General features: G+C 37.1%; 1 protein-coding gene across 4 annotated transcripts; it reads left to right on the top strand.

Annotated features, from left to right (window-relative positions):
* The first annotated feature begins 11,347 nt into the window (after nt 1-11,347).
* LOC137835306 (uncharacterized) lies at nt 11,348-14,914 on the top strand. 4 transcript variants are annotated; one of them, XR_011085067.1, is made up of 8 exons: nt 11,348-12,077; nt 12,662-12,802; nt 12,928-13,041; nt 13,127-13,300; nt 13,420-13,535; nt 14,018-14,105; nt 14,220-14,379; nt 14,644-14,914. XR_011085067.1 is itself a non-coding variant. In XM_068643753.1 (7 exons), exons 1-7 carry the CDS (start codon nt 11,580-11,582, stop codon nt 14,223-14,225), a joined length of 1,137 nt encoding a protein of 378 aa, XP_068499854.1. In that variant the 5' UTR covers nt 11,348-11,579; the 3' UTR covers nt 14,226-14,468. The 4 variants fall into 4 exon arrangements, 1 of the variants encoding a protein (XP_068499854.1); XR_011085069.1 differs by having other exon boundaries at nt 11,352-12,077; nt 13,424-13,535; XM_068643753.1 differs by lacking the exon at nt 14,644-14,914 and having other exon boundaries at nt 14,220-14,468.
* The last annotated feature ends 7,993 nt before the right edge of the window (nt 14,915-22,907 follow it).

Here is a 22,907-nt window from a genome sequence, read left to right as displayed (position 1 = left end):
TCGATCTTATCTTTCAAGGCCCAACAATCCTCCGTAGTATGACCGAAATTTCGGTGATAACGACAATGCTTAGTTTTATCTGCATTCGGAGGCGTGTTAGTTCTTTTCAACGTTGTCAAGAGGTCAACACTGAGAGCTTCCTATAAGATCCTCGACTTGTCGGTGGTCAAGGGAGTATAATGAGTAAATCGTGTCGGCTTAGGGAATTCTCTCGGCCTTGCGGATGTCATGGGTCGGTTCTTATCAACTCTTCTTTCGGCTTCTTCACGCAGTCAAGTCTTGGCGCATAATTCTCTCAATTCTTCTAGCTGCATAAATTTGGCTGCTCTCTGCCGTAACTCATCCAGATTCATAACTGGTTTCTTACACAAGCTATTCGAGAACGAACCAGGTTTGAGAGCGATTACCATGTGATGCATGGCTACCTCAGGACTTAGATTGCGTATGTTCAACACTATCTTGCCAAACCTTTCCATAAAAGTTCGCAATGACTCTGTCTTTTCTTGCTGAATATTAACTAAGGCGATGGACGTGAGGTGGAGAGGGGCGACTTGTAGGAAACTGTGCACCAAAACTTCTTGACCAAAGTGTCAAAATAGTCAATGGAGTGCGTTGGTAATCGAGTAAACCAACTCAAAGCAGTTCCCTAGAGGGAGGTTGGAAATATTCGGCATAAGTGCATCTTCGGCGGTGTTGATGAGAATGCAATAACAAGAATACATGATTCTTTGACATTCTTAGGAGCAACTTGAGTTGGTCATGAAATGGCACTTTACTTAGAATTGGATCAATGTTCTAATTCAAAAACTCACCAAGACTTTGCACCAAACCAAAGCTCATATGGACGTCCATATATTGTCAAATGGAATCAAACAACAAGGAATGAAGAATAACGAATGAGAACCAAACAGAATTGAAAGATAAACCTACTGTACCGAACAGAAATTGAAAACAAAGCTAGGAAAAACAAACTTAAACGGTGCAAAAGGATGAAGAACACTAAACAATTGAAACTACCGAATGAATTTGAAAGAAATGAAAGAAAGAACACTTATGGAGTGAAGCTTTCTGGATTTGAGACTTGGAAAATGCAGTCACGCCACTTGGAGCCTTGTTCCAAGATAAGTGAAAGGTTGTCGCCACTTGAAGCTCACCATTGGCACACAAGATAAGGCAAAGGAAGAAGAAGACAACAAGACTCACAATTTCTCTCTAAATTTGAGTATAGTCTCTCTACTTCTAATTTCCAAATCTGATTTGTACAAGGGCAGCCTTTATTTATAGCCTATAAGGTGCTGAAATGCAAAGCCAAATGTGGCCCTAATGACACTCAAATTCGGCGCCAACTAGTGCATGAAGGAAGTGTGACTTTCCTTCCTAGGTTGGCACCTCCTAACTCCTATCTACACTCCCCCTAGCATCCCTTACTACTTACACACCTATTTATTACATCCGCAACCCAACTCTATAAAAGAAATAAGAAGAGCCATCTTTTGATACTCTTGTCCCAAAGCTCTTGCCATGCTCCTAGTGATTCGTTGGGCTTGGGCCCCTTGTTGGGCTTGGGCTTCATGGGAAGAATTCTCTCCAACCTGGGGAGTATGATGGAAAACAAGTAGAGGATGCATGGCAAGAGATAAGTAGTAGGCATATCTAACTCATAGGCATTATCATTAATCCTCTTGATGACTTGGAAAGGTCCATCACCACGAGGCATAAGTTTGGACTTCCTTAGAGAAGGAAATCTATCCTTTCTCAAATGAAGCCAAACCCAATCGCCGGGCTCAAAGATTAATGCCTTTCTCCTTTGGTTGGCAGTGTGAGCATACTTACCAACTTTCTTCTCAATTTGTAACTTGATGCGGTTATGCAAATCCTTAATAAAAGAATCCTTTTCAAAACCGTCCTTGCATAGAACCTCATCAAGGACAGGAATGGGAAGAAGATCTAGAGGTGTGAGGGGATTAAACCCATAAACAACCTCAAAAGGAGAATGGTTAGTGGTGGAATTTACTACCCTATTATAAGCAAACTCAACATGAGGTAGTAAATCCTCCCAGGCCCTTGGATTCCTGGAAATAAAGCATCGCAATAATTGACCCAAAGTTCTATTAACCACTTCAGTTTGACCATCAGTTTGAGGGTGGCAAGTAGTAGAAAAAAGAAGTTTTGTGCCAAGTTTCCCCCATAAGGTCCTCCAAAAGTGACTTAAGAACTTGGAATCCCTATCGGATACTATACTTCTAGGAAGTCCATGTAAACGAACAACTTCCTTGAAGAAGAGATTTGTAATATGACATGCATCATCCACTTTGTGGCATGGAATAAAATGGGCCATTTTAGAAAAACGATCCACTACCACAAAGATGGAATCCTTACCCTTCGATGTCTTGGGAAGTCCTAAGATAAAATCCATAGAAATATCAACCCAAGGCATTGTAGGGATAGGAAGAGGGGTATATAAACCATGGGGTTCGACCTTAGATTTAGCCTTCCTACATGCTATACATTTATCACAGAAGTTATGTACGGATTTGTGCATGTGAGGCCAAAGGAAATGTTTATGCAATGTTTCTAAAGTCTTAGCTACCCCAAAATGTCCCATAAGCCCACCCTCATGAGCCTCTCTAACAAGAGATTGTCTTATGGATCATTGGGGAACACAAAGTCTTTTTCCTTTGAAAAGAAAACCATTATGTAAGAAAAAGTCTTTGTGACCTCCCTTGGAACACTCTTGATAGATTAGAGAGAAATCTAAGTCATCATTATAAAGTTCCTTTATGTGATCAAATCCTAAATATTGAACATTCAAAACATTTAACAAGGTATATCTTCGTAAAAGAGCATCGACAACCACATTAATTTTACCTTGTTTATGCTTGATCGCATAAGGAAATTGCTCAATAAACTCCACCCACTTAGCATGTCTCTTATTAAGCTTGCTTTGGCTTTTCAAATATTTAAGGGACTCATGATCACTATGGATCACAAATTCCTTTGGAAAAAGATAGTGTTGCCAATTTTGCAAAGCTCTAACAAGAGCATAAAGTTCTTTATCATAAGTGGAGTAATTGAGATGACTCCCTTTGAGTTTCTCACTAAAATAAGCGATGGGGTGTCCTTCTTGAAGGAGAACGGCCCCAATGCCTATATTAGAGGCATCGCATTCTATTTCAAATGTCTTAGCAAAGTTAGGAAGGGCTAGAATGGGGGCTTTAGTCAATTTATCTTTCAAAGCTTGAAAAGCGTTTTCTTGCTCTTGACCCCACTTAAAAACCACATCCTTCTTTACTATGGCATTTAAAGGTGCGGCAATTGTACTAAAGTCTTTCACAAACTGCCTATAAAAACTAGCAAGTCCATGAAAACTTCGTACTTCATTGACATTGGTGGGTGTAGGCCAATGTTGAATTGCTGCCACTTTTGTTTGATCTACATGCACCCCTTTATGACTTACCAAAAACCCTAGGAAGTCTATATGATCTAATGCAAAGAAACATTTAGCATGATTAGCATATAATTTCTCCTTCCTAAGAGTTTCTAATACTTGTCTAACATGTGACTCATGATCTTCTAAAGACAAGCTATATATAAGAATATCATCAAAGTAAACCACAACAAACTTGCCAATGAATGCTCTTAATACATGATGCATGAGTCACATGAAGGTACTAGGAGCGTTAGTCAAGCCAAAAGGCATGACCAACCACTCATATAGACCAAATTTGGTCTTAAAAGATGTTTTCCATTCATCACCATGTTTAATTCGAATTTGATTGTAACCACTCTTAAGATCAATTTTGGAAAATATTTTAGACCCATGTAATTCATCCAACAAGTCATCTAACCTAGGAATGGGATGCCTATATTTGATGGTAATGTTATTTATAGCGCGACAATCCGAACACATCCTCCATTTCCCATCTTTTTTGGGAACAAGTATGACAGCCATAGCACATCGACTCATGCTATCTTGTACCCACCCCTTAGCTAATAATTCCTCAACTTGTTGAATTTCATTGGCCTCTTGGGGATTGGTCCTATATGCAGGGCGATTTGGTAAAGAAACCCCGGGCATGAAGTCTATTTGGTGTTCAATCCCTCTTAGAGGTGGTAAGCCTTTAGGAGGATCTTGAAACACATCTTCATATTCCTTTACCAAATTGTCCAAACATGTGGGACTATCCTTAGCCGACTCACATTCAATAGGTCTAGGAATAGCTAAAAAAATAGGCTTTTGAGTAACTATTACCTTTTTAACTTGTTGGGTAGATATGAGAAGACTTCTCTTGGAACTTTTTTTATCATTTTCTTTCTCTCTCTTTTCTCTCATTTTGACTTGGTCCTCATGCACTTCCTTTGGAGAGAGAGACTTAAGAATGACTTTGTTCCCATGGAAGTTAAAAGAAATTTTGTTGGTAAAGCCATCATGAAAAACTTTTCTATCAAATTGCCATGGCCTACCTAAAAGAATATGAGTAGCTTCCATTGGAACAACATCACACAAGACCTCATCTTTATATTTACCAATGGAAAATGTAATGAGGACTTGCTTGTTCACCACTAACTCACCCACCTCACTTAACCATTATAACTTGTAGGGCTTGGCATGAGAGATGGTAGGCAATCCAAGTTTGTCTACCACTCTTGTGCTTGCCACATTAGCACAACTCCCCCCATCCACAATCAAAGAACAGACCCTATCATTAATAAGACACCTTGAATGAAAAATATTTTCTCTTTGAGTTTCATCAAAAGGTTTTAAAACTTGTCCAAGCATGCGTCTTATTACTAATAGGTCACCCTCATGTGGACTCTCACTCTCACTTGGGGATCTAGAAGGTGAGGAATGTCTAGAAGATTCGGATTCATGCTCACTACCATCTACCCCATCATGCATATACATAGTTCGCTTAGAAGGGCAATTAGAAGCAATATGTCCATAGCTTAAGCATTTAAAACACTTCTTACTAGACGATTTAGGTGGTGATTTAGGCCTAGAAGTGGAAGTGGAAGGCTTGGAATCTCTAGGTTTGAAAGTAGAGTCCTTAGAAGGGATAGTTGAGAAAGAGCTATTTTTATTTTTCCAGAAGAGTGGTAGTAGTTATCCTTAGAAGAATTTTTGAAAGCATTTTTCCTTGCAAGTTGATTTTCAACTTTACTAGCAAGGTGAACCACATTTTCCAAAGAAGAATATTCTTGCAACTCTACCACGTCTTGAATGTCCCTTCGAAGGCCACTCACAAACCTAGCTATCTTAGCTTCCTCACTCTCATCCATATTAACTCGAATTAAAAGCGTGTCTAATTGTTTAAAGTAATCATCCACACTTAGCGTGCCTTGATGAAACCGTTGGAGTTTCAACAATAGGTCTTTCCTAAAGTGTGGGGGTTCGAATCTAGAGCGTAAACAAGCTTTCAAATCGTTCCAAGAGACCACGGGCGGCCTCTTGTGTAGGTCAATGTCCATGAGATATTGATGCCACCATTGCATGGCATAGTCTAAAAATTCTAAAGATGCTAATCTAACCCTATGCTCATCTCTAACCCCATTTACATCAAAAATTTGCTCAACCTTAGCCTCCCATCCTAAGTACACATTAGGATCACTTTCACCACTAAAGCTAGGAAGTTTTACATTGGGTGAATAAGGGCCAGCCACATGTTGGCGCCTCTCTTCATGGGGATGGTGCCTTGGTCGTGCATTGTCTTCATAATATCCATGAGAAGAATGAGAATGCCTTGAAGAATGCCGAAGAGGAGGATGATGTCTTCTCTCCCGGTTTTGATGGACTTCCTCACGGCTTAACTCCAAGCTTTGGAGCCTTGCCTCCATTTGTCTTATCACATCAAGATAGTGAGCATTTGATTGCTTAGCATTCTTTAAGTCTTCAAAGAGGGCTGCCTTTTGAGGTGAGCAAGGTTTGGAGGATTCTCCACTAGAAAAATGAGCCATGATCAAAAAATACAAAAAAAAAACAGAAACAAACAATGAAAGAAACTTGTTAGCAAAATAAAGTGAGATATAGGTTGCTGGAAAATGTCAAAAGAAAATACTCAAACCACTCCAAGAAAGTATTTTGTCCTCAACCAAGCCTTTCTTGTGGAATGGAGGAGCTTCAAATGAAAAATGTCAAAGCAAACCACACCCACTTAAGAACAAGTTGCCACAAAACTTTAGAAGAACAAAAAGACAAGCAAGAAAAGGTATAAACAAGAAAAGCTAAACCAAAACAGAAAGCAATATATGACAAACTGGAAAAGAATATGAATGAAAGATAAGCAAGAAAATAAGGAACTCAATGAATAAAGAAGGCACACCAAAAGAGTCCTAAAGAAAAGTGTTAGAGTAGATTGAAGAAAACAGAAAACAAGCTACTGGAAAAAAAAAATTATGCAAACTGTGCTATGTTTACAGATTTAACTGGAATGATTGAAAGCGAACTGGAATGTGAAAAATTAACCACAGAAACTTCAATGTCTTAACTCAATAATTGCACTGGAATGAGGTAAAAACAGTAAGCCAATTGAGAGAAATAAATTTTTCAAAATTGCTGCCCAATTACCGTATTCTTTTTGGCAGTATTGTACACTTTTCGTATTTTATTTATCATTTTTTGTGTACTTGGAATTTTTGAATACTTCTTTTTGCTATGCTTTTGTAACACTTTGAAGAATGTAAATCCAAATTTTCACAAATTTCCAGTGAGCCAATTAATTGCAGTAAATTGAAAACAGTAGCACGTTTGTAAGAAAACAGAGGAGCCTATTTAGGAATGAAAAACAGTATGATGAACTAGCGAAGACATAATGAAAATTATGTAAAGAAACTTGTATAGAATGAGAATACAAGCATGAACTCAAATCTAAAAATGAAAATGCACAAAGGATCAAGCAATAAACTCAAAAACAGAAAGTAAACCAAAGCAAGAAACAATCAAAGCAATAAAAGTACTACAAGAAGTAATGACAATTATGGAATAACATGACTAAGACAAAACTTGACATGATTACAAAATTAAAAGACATATCACAAGATATAACAACAAGTGAAAGGAAGCTTAAGGTCAGCTCTAGGAAGGAGAATGCCATTCCAAAAGAGCAGCCATACTCCTATGAACAATGAGTGTCATAATCATTTTCACAAACACTTGGTGTAACAAAAGAAAAAACAGCAAGGAAACTCAAAATAAATCCTAAAACAGAATGGTAAACAACTTGAATTAAAGAGCTCTTGAAAGTAAAGTGCAATACAACTCAAAAAGTAAGCAAAAACAAGCCTAGACTCTAGATACCACATGATGTGAATGCAATAACAAGAATACATGATTCTTTGACATTCTTAGGAGCAACTTGAGTTGGTCATGAAATGACACTTTACTTAGAATTGGATCAATGTTCTAATTCAAAAACTCACCAAGACTTCGCACCAAACCAAAGCTCATATGGATGTCCATATATTGTCAAATGGAATCAAACAACAAGGAATGAAGAATAACGAATGAGAACCGAACAGAATTGAAAGATAAAGCTACTGTACCGAACAAAAATTGAAAACAAAGCTAGGAAAAACAAACTTAAACGGTGCAAAAGGATGAAGAACACTAAACAATGGAAACTACCGAATGAATTTGAAAGAAATGAAAGAAAGAACACTTATGGAGTGAAGCTTGCTGGATTTGAGACTTGGAAAATGCAGTCACGCCACTTGGAGCCTTGTTCCAAGATAAGTGAAAGGTTGCCGCCACTTGAAGCTCACCATTGGCACACAAGATAAGGCAAAGGAAGAAGAAGACAACAAGACTCACAATTTCTCTCTAAATTTGAGTATAGTCTCTCTACTTCTAATTTCCAAATCTGATTTGTACAAGGGCAGCACCTTTATTTATAGCCTATAAGGTGCTGAAATGCAAAGCCAAATGTGGCCCTAATGACACTCAAATTCGGCGCCAACTAGTGCATGAAGGAAGTGTGACTTTCCTTCCTAGTTTGGCACCTCCTAACTCCTATCTACACTCCCCCTAGCATCCCTTACTACTTACACACCTATTTATTACATCCGCACCCCTACTCTATAAAAGAAATAAGAAGAGCCATCTTTTGATACTCTTGTCCCAAAGCTCTTGCCATGCTCCTAGTGATTCGTTGGGCTTGGGCCCTTTGTTGGGCTTGGGCTTCATGGGCTTGAGCATCCTCTAATTGGTTTCCATTAGGTGTATAAGTTGACTTGTGTTACATACGCATCTACATGCTCATCAGGATCAGTTGTTCCATCATACTTGTCAAGAGCTGGATTCTTCTAGGTATTTGGCAAGGGCACTTCCATAATGGACTCCACAAAAGGATTTCGTCGCGAGACTGCTCCCAAGGTGCTAACTCACCTCTTAACCACTGACCATGTGATAAGAGCAAACACAAATTTTCTTAAACTGTTTTTCACATGTTTTACAAAAAACACGTTTACTGCATAAAAATAAATTTGTTCTTTTCTAAATAAACATATTCATTTTTAAACTGATGCCTTGGCTAAGTCTTGTGAAAATTAGATTTTGTGCATCAAGTATTTTGACTAAGTCTTCTACCTTTCAAAATGACTATGTTCTAACAGTTAAGCTTTTTCTGTTATAGTTTTGAAAAATAAATCTGTTCAGCTGTAAATGAATAAATTCTTTTTTACTCTGGTGCCATGTCTATCTTAAACGGTTTTCAGTTTTGTCCCTGCACCAGAATGGCTGACTAAGTATCCTCACATAACAAATTCTCTAACTGCTTTTGAAAATAAATCTGTTCATTTTATTTTCAATCTGTTTTTTTTATAACAGCTTTAACTGTTTTTCAAAAATCTGTTATAAGTTGGTTTTTTATAAAAAGAAAACTTGTTTCTGAGTTTAAAAATTGATTATACAATTGAGAAAACAAGTTTTGCATCAGAGAATTAAGGTTTTACAAAGAATTAGCATTTGTTCTTAAAAGATTTCGAAAATCAAAAGTGTGCTTGTTCTTGTTTGGTTCCAAAGCTTGGTGAGAGGTGTTGCTACTGTTCAAGCGATCTGTTCTACTAGTTTAAGGCAGATTTCTGCATCCTCTATCAGGTGTATTCGTTTCACATTTCATTTTCTGTAAAAGTGTGGTTGTAAACTCTTCTTGATAGGGTTTCTGGAAGAGTGGGTATGCTGAAATAGGGTTTTTCAGCAAGTGTACCTAAGTTCTTGTAGGGTTCAAGAACAATGGTGTTTGTGTTTGTTTGGATTGTGATTTAGTGAATTTCACCTTGGTTTAGGTGAAGACTGGATGTAGCTCAGTCGAGTGAACCAGTATAATTGCCTTGTGTTCATTCTTCCTTAATCTCTGCTCTTAATTTCTGCATATTTGTTAAACTGCCAAGTAATAAATTTGTTCAATTAATAATAAATATGTTCTTTCTGGGCTTGTTTCATACTGTTCTTAATTTCTGGAAAAACTGGTTGATTCTGAAAAGAACATATATAATCTGTTAAAAGCCACTGGACCAGATTGATTGTGATAGGTTACTCAATTAATTGTTAAGCTATCAATTGAACCTTAATCACTTGCTTAAAATTGACGCTTGCTGTTTTGTGATTCACTGTCTTTCTTTCTAATATCAGTGTGTGTATTTGGAAAATCTATCTACATAATCTCGTGATTAACCTGGCTGTATAAACGTTTTTCAAACACAAAGTGCCAAAATAAATCTGTTCATTTCCAAATAAATCGATTTATTTTCTGTAAACTGTGATAAACACTGATTTTGCGATAAACTTTAAAAGGTCAATTCACCCCCCCCCCCCCCCCCCCCTCCCTCTTGAACTTTGACACTATTAAACCCAACAAAATTAACCAGGTATTCTCTTGATGGGAACTGCCGGCCTCCTCAGTTCTAAGATGAGTGCTCTTAGTCAGAGGACGTTCCCCTTCTATAGTGTCTTGAACTGTTGGTTTGTTGAGTTTCTGTTTCATCCGTGTATTCTCTCTTCTTAATGCCGCTAGCTCTTCTTCGTTCTCTCTCCTCATAGCCTGAACCTCTTCTTTATTCTTCTTCTTCAAAACATCCATCTCCTTCCTCATTTGCAAAATCATTGCCATGGGATCTAGTTGGCTGCTCTCTCCCACGTGCACATTCCTTTCATTTGCCATCATGTTTCTTGTCGTTACCATGTGGTCACTCTAAAGGGGTTTCTTCCCGGCCCCACAGTGGGCGCTAGAAATGTTCTTATAAGGTCGGGTACCTCTCAGAATGACTCCTGTAACTTCCGTCTTCTCGTCCTTGCAATTCCTGTATTCGACGTCTCCGTCTGGCAAGTCCTCCAAGAACGGCAGAGTGGGGTACCTGCGAAGGTGCTCCGACACTCAAGTCAGTCCGGATATAATATGTAGGTATGCTAGAGATTAGAAGATTATCTCTGACACAAGGTTCCTTCTGATATTTATAGTCTTGTGTTGGGCTTCAGCGGTTATGGGCCTTCTTTTGAACTCAGGCGAAGGTCCATTTGTGCTTTAAGCATGGTTTATGATTAAACTGGCTTAATTATAGTTAATCAGATTTTATCATCAGCTTCCACGTTTGTTCGATCTTACCGATTATTCGACCTTTCGGCCTCCCAGTAGTACAATTATATTTTATTTAAAGTTATTTAAATTTTGTAAAAAAATTAAAATTGTTTTTCATAATTAATATAGAGAAGTAGGAATATATAAGGTAGTAGAAGGAGAATTTGTCTTCTTTTTAAGTTTCCAAGTGGCCTACATAATTAAGTCCTACCGGACTAGAGAGATTCTGATTCTCGAGATTCTCCGGATAAAAGTTTATACATTTTTTTATCCAGAAAAAATATTTAAATGCTCTGTATTTCTATTATCATCGAAAGCATTTAATGGGCAATTTCTCCCTCCACCATATCAATTCTAATATCAATTCTAGCATGCATCCAATCAGCTCTAGAAAATGACAAAAATACCCCTCTTAAATGACGAAAATAATCTTACACAAAAATGGAAAAATTATTTTTAAAATTTTTATCTGAAATATTTTGGATTTCAATTTTCGGAACATATTTTTAAATTCTGAAATTTTTATCCAAATGTATTTTTATTTTTGTGTTCAGAATTTTTTTCCAACATGTATTTTTTTTATTTCTCAAGTATAATTATTATTTTGGATTTTTTAATTTGGAATAAAAGTAGTTTTGAAAATTTTAAAAATTGATATGGTGGAGGTTAAAATTGATATTGTATAGGAATAATGTCTCTACATATTTTTTTATTTGAGTTGAATTTTTTTATAGAAAATACAAAACTAATTTATTTAATTGTTTTTTTTTGGTTAAATCGAATGGATCAACGACTTTCTGTGGACACTATTATTCCACAGCTTCCCCGAATCACTAGACCAATCAAACTTACGTACCTTACATTCTGCTTAATACTCCAACATCATCCCTTTCTCGCAGTGTTTTCCGAAGCGCACCACTAAACGACGACAACTGCTCGCGTTTAGCGCCTCCCGAACTTGGAGAAGTAAATTCAGCGTCGTTTTCTCCCGCAACTCGATCAGGTGCGGCGATGACCTCTGTCCATAGCACCGTCGCTCCCCGTGCCTTCCTGCCTTCGATTTCCAAGCCCAAGCCGAGGGCTCCTCACACGAAATCCTTCGCCGGCGGCGTGGTGCACGACTTTCCGAGATTTTCTCGGAGCTGCATTTTCTCGGGAAACAATCGTGCGGTGGCGGCGAACGCGGCGGGGGAGGATTTAAACGTGATATCGGTGAAGAGCGACGATATTACGGACCAGCAGGAGGGCGTGTTGGTGAGTCGCGTCGAGATTGATGGCGTAGACAGCGAATTGGCGACTCGGATAAACGGATTCGGAGCGAAAGAAGGTTTGTTGTCGTTGGAAGGGTTTTCTTCTTCCTCTTCGACGTCTTCTTCAGCGTTGGTTGGGAGTGAGAGCGAGGAGGACGTGGAGAAGCTGATTGATAGGACTATCAACGCTACGATTGTGCTCGCCGCTGGTGCTTTCGCCATCACCAAACTTCTTACCATTGATAGTGATTACTGGCATGTAAGTGAAAACGTGGAACGAAGATAAGTGCTTATCTTCAATTCAATTTGTATTATTTTAAGAAATAAGGATTGGTTGTTTATTATTTTGCACTTTACTTCCAAGTTAGTTGTCAGAAAATGAAGTAGTTATTTATTCTTTATCATGAACACGCATAATTAGTTTGACAATTTTCGATGTATTCGGTACTCGTTGAATTTTGATGAATTTGTTTTTGAGTTTAATAGACTGATAAAACTTACTTACAGTAGTTTCTTAGGTGTTTTTACTGCATCAGATAAAACTTAGAAGTTTGACCTCGTTAATGACCTTTAATTGAAACCTTTATTTTGGAGATCATGAATCAGAAACTGTAACTTTGACTGGGGAACCCTATCAAAAGCACCAAAAAACTGTATCTAAGATTTGTTGGCTTTTACTATGGATAACTTTATAGTTATTTTAAAAATGAACTAATTTACTTACCTTACCTCATGGTCTGTATTTAGATGATAGTATAAAAAACTTTTACATATAATGTGTATGCATTTTGGGATTGAGGTTTTCATGATTTGCTATGGCTTGTGATTTTTGATATCATATAGGGATGGACGCTATATGAGATACTAAGATATGCACCTCAGCACAACTGGTCTGCTTATGAGGAAGCTCTTAAGACAAATCCTGTTCTTGCCAAGATGATGATTAGTGGGATTGTTTACTCCGTAGGGGACTGGATTGCACAGGTGAGTTTCTGCTTTATTTGTACTCTTGACTACAATTTTCTGTAAAATGAAAAGTTCACGGCGTAAACCAGAAAATAAAAATGGAAAGATAGTTCATTGTGATCTTACAATTCCTGGTTTTGCAGTGCTTTGAAGGAAAACCTCTGTTTGAGTTTGACCGAGCGCGGATGTTCAGATCGGGAATTGTTGGTTTTACTCTTCATGGTTCTCTTTCTCATTACTATTACTATTTTTGCGAGGTATTGCATAATGATACTGTTCTTTTTCGGTTCGGTTTGGTTCTTTTTCCTGCATAATGTACAGAGCAGCTTTTCATTTAAACAGGACCTATTTCCTTACAAAGAATGGTGGGTGGTTCCTGCCAAAGTTGCCTTTGATCAAACTGCTTGGTCAGCAATTTGGAACAGCATATATTATACAGTTGTTGCGTTACTACGTCTTGATCCTCCTATCAGTATTTTAAATGAATTGAAGGCTACGTTTTTTCCCATGTTGACGGTGAGAGAGCATCTGGCTTTTCATATTTGTTTCATTGAAATCTATTTATTTGGCTTATTATACCTGAAATGGATGTTGCTATTTGAAACTTTAAGACTTTCTTATATTTTCTTACACAGGCAGGTTGGAAGCTGTGGCCATTTGCACATCTCATAACTTATGGTGTGATACCAGTTGAGCAAAGACTTCTCTGGGTGGATACCGTAGAGCTTGTATGGGTGACCATACTTTCAACGTATGTTAATCTGGATTTGTTTTGTATTACTTCTTATCAGAATTTGAACATTAATAACTTCATGCTATACTATGAATTTCCATCTGATGCTGTTTGCGATAAGATTGGCCTTTACATCTGAGTTTTTATTTCCGTATGCTCTTAGAGTTTTGAATGATGAATTCTATATAGAAGTTTCCCTTGTATAAATGGCAAGCAGAACTGGTGGAGGTGAAAGTATATTATATGCCTGCTGCACATTATTCTCCTAGATAATACATAAGATGGCTCTAACTAATTGTTATAGAATATTTTATTTTAGTTTCTTTCCGGAGGAAGGTGGGAGATTTTGTATGAATGTGAATTAGCAATTTCGCCTCGTTCTGTCAATGTTTGCCTAGGCTGATTGATTTTAGCAGTCTAAAACTAAAAAAGTTTCCATTTTTTCTTACATTTCATGTGAAAATTCTGCATTTCTTCTAACATAAGCTTGTGATCAATAGATTTTCAAATGAAAAATCAGAAGCAAAAAGCTCCGAGTCTATGATGCCTACAGAAGTGATATCCACCACATCTGTTCAACCTCCTGAGGTACATGATAATTAATAGTTATTATTATGTGAGCTTATTTAATAAGTTTAGTGAAAGAGTCTATATTTATATGGCTCTTGGTCATTTTTATAATATTTTCTTATGTTTTATCAGGAGTAAAGAGCATAGACATGATCAGAAGCAGTGGTAGAAAAATGGCCTTGCGCAGTCAGATTTTGTCCTTGATATGGACATATAGATATATAACGCGGAACGTGAAAAAGCTAATTGTATACGTGTAAATGTGCATCCCTCAGAAATTCGTGAATGTTAGGTAACATCAACATTCTTGTAAACATTACATAATGTAATTGTTGATAAATTTTGAGTAAGCAAGTTATGTTCAAACTTGTCTTCCAATAATTATACTTGTATGACCCTTGTCGAGATGGGATTCACTCCCTCAAACATGTCATTTTTGAAACTTGTACATGAAAAAAGAGGCGACTAAGCTAGACCATAGATGGTGGGTTGACTTTTGGCGAGATTAATAATCATGTGTCTTGATGATAATTATATTTGTCTGCTGGTCTTTTAGGCACCCGACTTCTTCCCGACACAGCCGAATGGATGACTCAAAAGAATAACGGTAATTTATCTTTTAGTTCGAGGTAAGAATTGGAAATACGACTCTAAGGATAAAGTCGAGCATGATTTCTGCATTTAATTCTTTGTTGTGGAAGTATTGTTTTAGATATTTGACTTTTTTCTTATTTTGTTTTTAGTGAAGGTGTACTTACATGTACGACTATTTTTTAAAAATTTGTTCTTTTAATTGAGACAAACACATTATTTTCTTTTTAGAATAATTTTTTATAACTTGATTAATGAATTAAAATTTAAATATTATTTTATTCTTTCTCAATATATATATATATATATTAATAAAATTCACGTGTATAATTTTAATAATTAAATTATCCAAGAAAAAAATATCTCAAAATAAAATATTTAAGAAGTATAAAAAAATTATTAATCAAATTATTAAAAAGCATTTCTAAATAAAAAATATTTTACATGAAATTTTAAAATATGAACAATTAAAAAATTAGATAAGAAAGAAGTGGTGTATAGTGTAACGTTATCAAAATAATGTAGTAATAGTCAGTTTCTTAAAATCTATAAATAGGATAATTAGATAGCTTATTTTAACAATTTTTTTTATCTCTCTACCACTATTTTCTCGAAGTTCTCTCTAAGACATAAATTGAAATTGCCAGTTTTTAGATCTGGAAGAAGTAAGAGAAAAACTGATAAAGGAAGGAGAAACTCTATCTAATAAAATTTGTGAATGAATAAGTCTAAATGTAGTATTTCTAAGGAGTTTTTATGTGAAGGATTTATGGATTATGGGGGTAATGTTATCTAGAATTATGAGATAAAGAGAGAGCTAAAGTTTGGGTAAGAAAAGGAATCAACAAAATCAGGTTAGGGAAGTTAACATTTAAAGGTCTATTTCCAAAGACTTATTTTGTTCGTGCAATTTTTTAAAAATTTATCTATTTTGATAAATTCAAATTAAAATTTCACCACTCTGATAAAAAAAATTAAAGGTAGTAAAATGGAGCCATCCAACCTGTTTTGGTATGGTGAATCAACCTATCAACTTTTTTTAATTTTTGTTTTTAAATTTTGTATTTTAAAATTTATTTTAAATGTATATATATTAAAAACATATTTAATTATATAAATGTCTTTTAAGTTTTTAATTGATTAATAAATAACTATGATCAGATAAATTAAAAATAATTATTACCTTTTACATGTTAAATTATATATTATAGTTAATACTGAAACTTTACAAGTATTTGTTAATGATTTATGTTACAATACTGTATATTGCATATTTGTATCTTTCAAATAATATAATATAAAAAGTTAATTTTTTAAAATATTTTTTATTTTATTTTAAAAAAGAAAGCAAGTTAGTGGGCTAGCCTGTCCTACCTCATAAATTTGTCGAGTTAGGCATGACAGGCTAACAGTTTGAAAACACCAATCTATCTCGCCAAATTTTGATTGTGCTCGAGATTCACTTTGCCATTCTTAAAAAATCTATTTTCTTTACTACTGAATAGGTAATACTTTGACTATATTTATATTTCAATTAAAGTTAGAGTTGGAAGAAATATTGTTAGTTTGAGAGTAAAAATACTTGTCATGTTTCCATTAAAATCCAAAAATGTCATTTTGTATATTCTATTCTAAAATGCTTTAAAAGGGGTATAAGAAGAATAATACATGATTGTGTTTAGGGATGGTGAAAACTTTAAAAGATCTTTTTGGTTATTTGAAAAGTTCGTGCTTTCTAGTTGTGGAAAACCTTATTATAGTTATGAATAGTGAGGACATGATGTGTGATAATATTTATAATTGTCCTGACCAGTTCTCAGTCATCGATTTATGAACTGACCTCAGACATCGCGCACCGATACTTGGTAATGGAAGGGGGTCACATAAGGTGGGCCCCGAACGCACCTACTAGGGGATTGGTTAGATTTCGGACAATAGTATCATAGACCCCGATGTTGGAGATCGACATCGGACCTCGCCAACAGAGGGAGAAGATCGAACATCGGTGGTCTGAACGTTGTAGAGGGCCACGTAAGGTGTGCCCTAGAGTTATGCTAAGTTAACAGTTAAGACATGGGACATGTGGGAAGCCTAAGTCATGAGGGATCCATGCATGTGGTGTGTATAGTGCATGAAGGCGCGACATGAGTGAATAATCCCGATAGGCGCTCAGGCGCATTAGGGTTAGGGTTTTCAGGAAAGGCTGCATGCATGACACGTGAATACTTAGGACACTTACAAAGCAGATGTCGCTAGAGATTAGGTGCACAAGTTGATACCCAAGCAACCACTCTGTTATTCGTTGCACTCCAGTTAAGGGAAGTTCTATGTGCCAGATACGCTAAGATTACCTAAATAGCGGCGTAGGGACATTCTACAAGGAACCCTAGATAAGGGTAACAACACAAAGGTAAACCCTAGTTTCAGCCTATATAAAGGGTGCCAAGAACCCTAGCACGGTACACAGTTTCTAAGTCTGAAGCTAATATAATAAACTCTTGGTGTTTCTTTGCCCTAATACTGACTTGAACGTCAGAGTGAAAACGACCGCTAGGGCGCCCCTTTGTCTTTGCAGGTAAGAGCTTTCTTGATCAAGAAGGTATGATTCACAGGCGGAGATAGAAGGGCCAAAGTAGCTGTTGGAGTCAACCGGCGAAGGGAGTCAACGGGCAGGAACATTTGGCGCCCACCGTGGGGCCCATTAAACTCGCAATCACAAAAGGAGTCTTTACTAGAAATATGAGGAGTACGAGGCAAGGAACTGCTGGATCTGCAGGAGTTGTGCCTCCCGGAGGGGACAATGTTACCACACAACAAATCTTGGACATAATGCGTGCCCTCGAAGTGGAAGTGGCGACTTCAAGGGTTGAAATTGATGCGTCACGAGCAGATAACGCAGAACTGCGCAGAGTCAATGAAGAACTACGCAGGGATTTGCAACAAGTAGGGGAACGCGCGACGGACGAACGTGCCCCCACTTAGGGCATGTCCCATGCCGTTCTCACAAGCGATCATGGATATGGCGTTACCAACAACGTCTTTGGGCCCAAAGGTCTCCTTCATGGAGTAGAGGACCCAGAGGTCCATCTCACGGCGTTCCACACCCATATGATGCTTACAGGAGGATTTGACGCTGTGTACTACAAGTTGCTTATGAGAACGTTGGCAGGCGCGGCGTTGGAATGGTTCGTTAGCCTTCCCGCCGGACACATCACCACCTTTGACCAGTTCGCAACATTGTTCAGGGAGCAGTACCTTGTTAACAAGGCCCCCACCCGACTTTCTTACGATGTTTTTGACATCAAACAGTACCAGGGGTGTCCATGAAGGACTACCTGAACAACTTTGGGGTCCAAGTAGTGAGATTGAAACCCATTGATGAGGCCATGACGGTGCACGCCTTTGTCAAGGGAATGTTGCCTGGACCTTTCTGTGAATCATTGTTAAGGTTCTACCCGAAGACGTTCACTAAGATTAGACGTCGAACGTTAACACACATCGCCGTAGATGATCGAGTAACGCAGAAACAAGGTCTTGTCAGTCCTGTCTGACCTCGTGCGGCGGCACGACCTCAACCTCTGAGGGTGCACGAGGCAACCACAGAGAAAAAGGGGGCGGGAAAACCCAACGAACGAGCCCAAGTGGGGGCGCGAGCGCGAAGGGACCCACCCCCGAAGCATAATTTTTAAGTGGAACTCAAGGAGTTGATCGCTATCCCGAACATAGTGGCAAGACTGAAGATACCAGCAAAGACCGATAGGAAGATGGGGCCCAACAAGAACTCTTGGTGTGAGTTTCACCAGGCAAATGCCCACTACATACGCAATTGCTTGGCCTTGGCACACCAACTAGATGAGTTGGTGAAAAGCGGTTTCTTAAAGGATTATCTTCAAGAGCCGCAGGACGACCAGGCGTTGGTAACTGCAGGGGCACAAGGTGCCTATTCACGGTGAGGTAAACACAATCTAAGGAGGATTCTCAGGGGGAGTATGCACTGCCTCCCAGCGAAAGAAGTACGCACGAGATGTGATGGCAGTGGAGGTACAACATGTAGACCAGACCCCCGATGTCGACCTCGTCTTCACCAAGGCCGACCTCCAGGATGTCATACCTCATGACAATGACCCGGTAGTGATTTCGCTAGTCACAGCAGGAAGGAAGGTGCACCGCATCCTCGTGGACCAAGGAAGTTCAGCCGATGTGATGTTCTGGACGACCTTCAACAAGTTACAACTGTCCACGGACCAGTTAAGGCCCTACACTGATGTTTGTATGGTTTTGCAGGGGACCAGGTGGAGGTTCGTGGGCATATAGAATTGAGAACGACATTCACGGATGGCACGACCTCGCGCACTACCAACATCAGGTATCTCGTTGTTAATGCCCCATTGGTCTACAATATACTGTTAGGTAGGCCAGCTTTAAACAGAATCAAAGCAGTTGCCTCCACAAAGCATATGAAGATGAAATTGCCTTCCCTTGCGGGTGCGGTGATCACCATTAAATCTGACCAGAAAGAGGCTAAGAAGTGCTACGAAAACAACCTCAAGACAAAGAGAGGGGTATTCGCTGTTACAACCCAGTCTCCAAGGGAAGAAGGGATCATTCATGCAGAGATCGCTCGGGAGAAACGACCCGAACCCGCCGGAGACGTAGTGGAAAGAGAGATCGGTGGGAAGACGTTCAAACTTGGACGGTCCTTGAGCCAAGAGTCGCAGGATTAGGTTGTTGAGGTCATAGCAAGGCACCTTGAGGTTTTCGCTTGGTCTGCCTCTGACATGCCCAACATAGACCGGAGTTGGATATTACGGTTGCAACTTGCGTTTTCCGATGGTCCAAGTTTCGAGGAGTTTCATAGAGCGGATGGTGGTGCTTTACGCTCGGCTTCTCGAAGCTTTTCGTCGGAATGGTGCTTCTTTGGAGGGTTTGGGAGAACAATTGGAGATGGAGAGCCAAGAATCCAAAAAAAAAGCAATAGAGTCTTCAAAAAGATAGTGACAAAGATCAAACAGGCTTTTAGATCGAGGAAATTCGGTAAGAACAAAATTAACAATATCCATGGGAGAAATCATGGTCTTAAAAATTAACCTATGTCTATTTAATGGAGTCGCATAAGGGTTGCAGAGGACTTCAGATCATCTAGTATTACGTTGTTTTAGGTATTTCTTATGTGTTGAAAAATTTAATCCTATATATAATTTTTTTTAATAATTAATCTGATTTTAAATGAATATTTTATTTAATGTAAAAAAATTATATTACAATTTATTTAATTAAAAAATGGGTAGGCAATATTTACTCTATTGAAAATAAAAATAAAAATATTTTTAATATATTGTATATTTAAATAATGTATAATGTAAGGACGAATAAGGTAATTATACCTATATTTAAATATCACCTCACTACATAAGAGCTCGAACAGATTACTCTAAATCCCAAATGGTAGAATTAGCCACACATACTTTACTACCTTCCATTCTTCCAATTGTTTACAAATCAGTCAATGATTTTTTCCTCTCAATCTGGCACACTAGGGTTGAGTCTCTAACCCCCTATTTAACCTAATTTACTAGGGTTAGGTGACTTCCTACATCGCGTTGATGGGTTGGTTCATAAAACATAAAATTAACCCAATTAATCTGATGCATTCTCGCTTGAGCGAGAAAGGCGTTATTTTCTGAAAACTTCACTGGAGTATTGAGCGAGATACTCCGCTGCTGAGTTGGACTTTTTCTGTTTTTGTGCGTTTCTGGGCCTTCCAGCTTTCTCCTTTTAGCTTATATCATTCTTCTTTAGTCCAAATCCCTATTCTTCCCTAGAAACCTGAAATTAACATCAAATTTGGGTATAAAATGCTCTTATTCAAATAAAGATCATAAAAATGTAACAAGGTATAAAATCATAAATTAGGAATTAGTTTATATGTATTTTAGAAATTAATACTCATAAGTGCCTATATTTTAATATAAAATATTACTGAAATTAGGCACTTATCACCAAGCACGAAACTGCACCACGCTCAACAATGGTTGCACCTCCCACAATCGTTGCCCCACACAATCGCACTTCACGGGCTCGGGATCGCACCTCAGAATGGGTTAGGGATCGCACTACGGGATCACACCTCACAATCGCACTACGACATCGCACCTCACAATCGCACCACGACATCGCACCTCTTAATATCACACCTCAAAAACTCACTACTTTAAATTAAAAATTCCTAACCCCCAATTGCAATTAAAAAAACCCTAACCCCCAAATCATTTTCACTAAACTAATCTCTCAATCCATGTCATTTGATACCTCACACCTCACACAATAGCCAATCCCACTTCTCTCTACCACATAAGCAGCACTTGACGTTGTTTGGTGCGACTTAACAAAAAGGACCATTTTGTGTACGTTTTAAAAAATATAGGGACCAAATTGATTTTTTTTAAAAAACCACTGGACTAAATTGAATATTGACCCTAAATGTAGAGACGAATAAGGTAATTATACCTTAAATATGATATAATGTTGTGTTCTTGATTAAGTATTGGTATTGTTGTTTTATTTCTCACTCTTGATCTAGAATCTTATATCTGACTGAGAGATATTTTTAGGATTTTGACCTAAACAACAATACTTAACATATTTGAGTGCTAGAGATAGACTTGAAATGTTAATTGCTATTAATGTCTGAGCGAGACTCTAAGTTATTTTTATAAGTATGTGAGAGATCGATATTTAGGAAACATTCTTAATAATTTTATATGCGAGAGATCGATATAAATGAATTTCATAAGGGCATCAATTTCAATAAAAGAACTTAATATTAACATCCTAATCAAAATAACTGAGAGTGAAAGAGATGAAACCTAATCCGTATTTTTTCAACTTGAAGCAACAAATTCTTTGTTTGTTTTCTTATTGATCATCGCCAACACAACCACTGTCAACACACTTTTTATTGTTCTGTTTTATATTTAGAGAGTATTGTACTTGATAATTCAATTGTCCCTTGTGAGATCGATATCATTCCTTAGGGACAAATTATTACTTTTGAAAACGCGGTGCACTTGCCGTAAAAAGTTATCAAGTTTTTGGCGTCGTTGTCGGGGAATAAGTTTGATTTGTTGAGTATAGTTTCCTAAATATTGTGAATATTTAAATTGTTTTGATTTTTTTTTTCAAATTTGATATTTTTTTTATTGTTTTAATTCTTATTTTATTTTTTTATTTACTTATTTATTTTCTTATTTAATTTGAATTTTCTTTTATTTGTTTTATTCAATTATAATTTAATTTTTTGTTTATTTTTCAATTGTCAAAAAAATAAGAAATATAAAAGACAAATATTTGGTTATTGCTTGTGAATTTTTCTTCTAACCTTTAAATTACCTATTTTTATATGATATTGAGAGATCGGATTCCAAAAGATCAATTGTTATTTGAAGCGGAAATTGAAAGGTTAGTTAGAAGAAACCGGAAATTAAAGGCAAAAGAGAAGCAAGAAGATACTAGAGAGTGTTAGAATATATGACCTTTTAAATAAGAAGGGGGATGAATTGTTTGAAAGAGATTTTCGAAAACTTTTGAAGGTTTAATCAAACTCAGTGAAGTAATCCAGAAAAGGAACCAAGTTAGCCAAGAATACAATCTGTTTTAAAGTGAAGCACAAAAGAACAACCAGTTGTTTCTTCGATTCAATCGATTGTTTATACCAGCAGAATTTAGAACAACTTAAAAACAGAATTTAAAAGAGATCAGAGTAAGAGAAAAATACACAAGCAGTTTATACTGGTTCACTCTTAAGCCAAAAGCTACATCCAGTCCCCAGAGACTTCTGGATTTCTACTGAGCAATCAATACTAGATTACAACACAAAACACCAAAAGAGCGACCTTGAACTCTTCAAGAAACACACTCCTTTTGACACAACAATCCACAGAAATCAGAACACCCTCTGATTTTGTACTTACACTCAATTATAGAAATACAGTAATCAAGAAAGAAGAGAATAGAATACCCCTTGGTATTACAAAACTTAAAGTTTAGAAGTACACCCCAATCCTATTCCACACACTTGAAAATCCAAAGCTTGATGTGAATCTTGAAAACTTGAAATTCAATTTGCACTATGATTTCTCAAAACTATTTCTCTATCATTCCAGGAGTGTGTAACAAACTTTTTATACTCCTAAGAATATTTAAAAACATTTAAAACAGGAGCGCATTCAG

The sequence above is a fragment of the Phaseolus vulgaris genome, chromosome 5 (genome assembly GCF_000499845.2).
Source record: "Phaseolus vulgaris cultivar G19833 chromosome 5, P. vulgaris v2.0, whole genome shotgun sequence".
In the NCBI taxonomy this organism is placed as follows: Eukaryota; Viridiplantae; Streptophyta; class Magnoliopsida; order Fabales; family Fabaceae; genus Phaseolus; species Phaseolus vulgaris.
The sequence above is the reverse complement of the archived record's forward strand: the minus strand, read 5'-3'. Positions and strand labels throughout refer to the sequence as shown.

Bases quoted from the DNA above. Each gene is read 5' to 3' on its own strand.
- LOC137835306 (XM_068643753.1), top strand. From the start codon at position 11,580: ATGACCTCTGTCCATAGCACCGTCGCTCCCCGTGCCTTCCTGCCTTCG. The intron at 12,803-12,927 runs GTGAGTTTCTGC...CTGGTTTTGCAG, and splicing joins TAGGGGACTGGATTGCACAG to TGCTTTGAAGGAAAACCTCT. The intron at 13,301-13,419 runs GTGAGAGAGCAT...TTTCTTACACAG, and splicing joins CGTTTTTTCCCATGTTGACG to GCAGGTTGGAAGCTGTGGCC.